The sequence below is a fragment of the Cariama cristata genome, unplaced genomic scaffold (genome assembly GCF_000690535.1).
Source record: "Cariama cristata isolate BGI_N322 unplaced genomic scaffold, ASM69053v1 scaffold24751, whole genome shotgun sequence".
In the NCBI taxonomy this organism is placed as follows: domain Eukaryota; kingdom Metazoa; phylum Chordata; class Aves; order Cariamiformes; family Cariamidae; genus Cariama; species Cariama cristata.
The window spans coordinates 4,801-5,327 of NW_009597950.1; the positions used below are offsets into that span (position 1 = coordinate 4,801).

Sequence of the window (527 nt, forward strand, 5' to 3'; positions counted from 1 at the left end):
TCCCGCTCCACCTCCTCCTCTTCCAAATGCCTCCCTGAGACCCACCTCCATAACCACAACAGCCTGATGAAATCCAGAGACACCCTAGGCTCACACTAGCCCACTTGGCCCTGGGGCACGAGACACAGGGTGAGACAGACACACAAACCACCCCTGTGAGAAGAGAAGGGCTCCCTCCTGCTTGGAGCTGAGCCCCTGGCACGGTCAGGGCTGGGGGCACCCACCTGGGCAGATGTTCAGCTTGAAGTTCTCCACGAGGTGGGTCATGGTGGTGAAGTCCGCCGAGTAAGAGAAGTGCTGCTCCACTGGCTCAGAGGCGATCGCTCTCAGCTCCTCTTCCACGGCCTTGCCAACGCCCACGGCGAACATGACGATCCCTGCGTGGGAAGGATGGACCCTGAGCACTGCATCAGCCACCCCGCACCAAGCATCCCTGATCCCAGAGGCATCAACACCAAAGATGTAGGATTTCCCCGGGCAGCTGAGGATGCAGGATTTCCCCCAGGCTTCCCCAATACACAGCAGGA

The 527-nt window shown here is 60.0% G+C and overlaps 1 protein-coding gene across 1 annotated transcript in view; it reads right to left on the bottom strand.

Moving 5' to 3' along the window:
• The window catches only part of MATN4 (matrilin 4), a 7,255-nt gene that overhangs the window by 1,133 nt on the left and 5,595 nt on the right, over positions 1-527 (bottom strand). Inside the window, exon 6 of the mRNA XM_009709108.1 lies at positions 225-377. Within this exon, the coding sequence (XP_009707410.1) occupies positions 225-377 (153 nt within the window). The remainder of the gene's footprint in view (positions 1-224; positions 378-527) is intronic.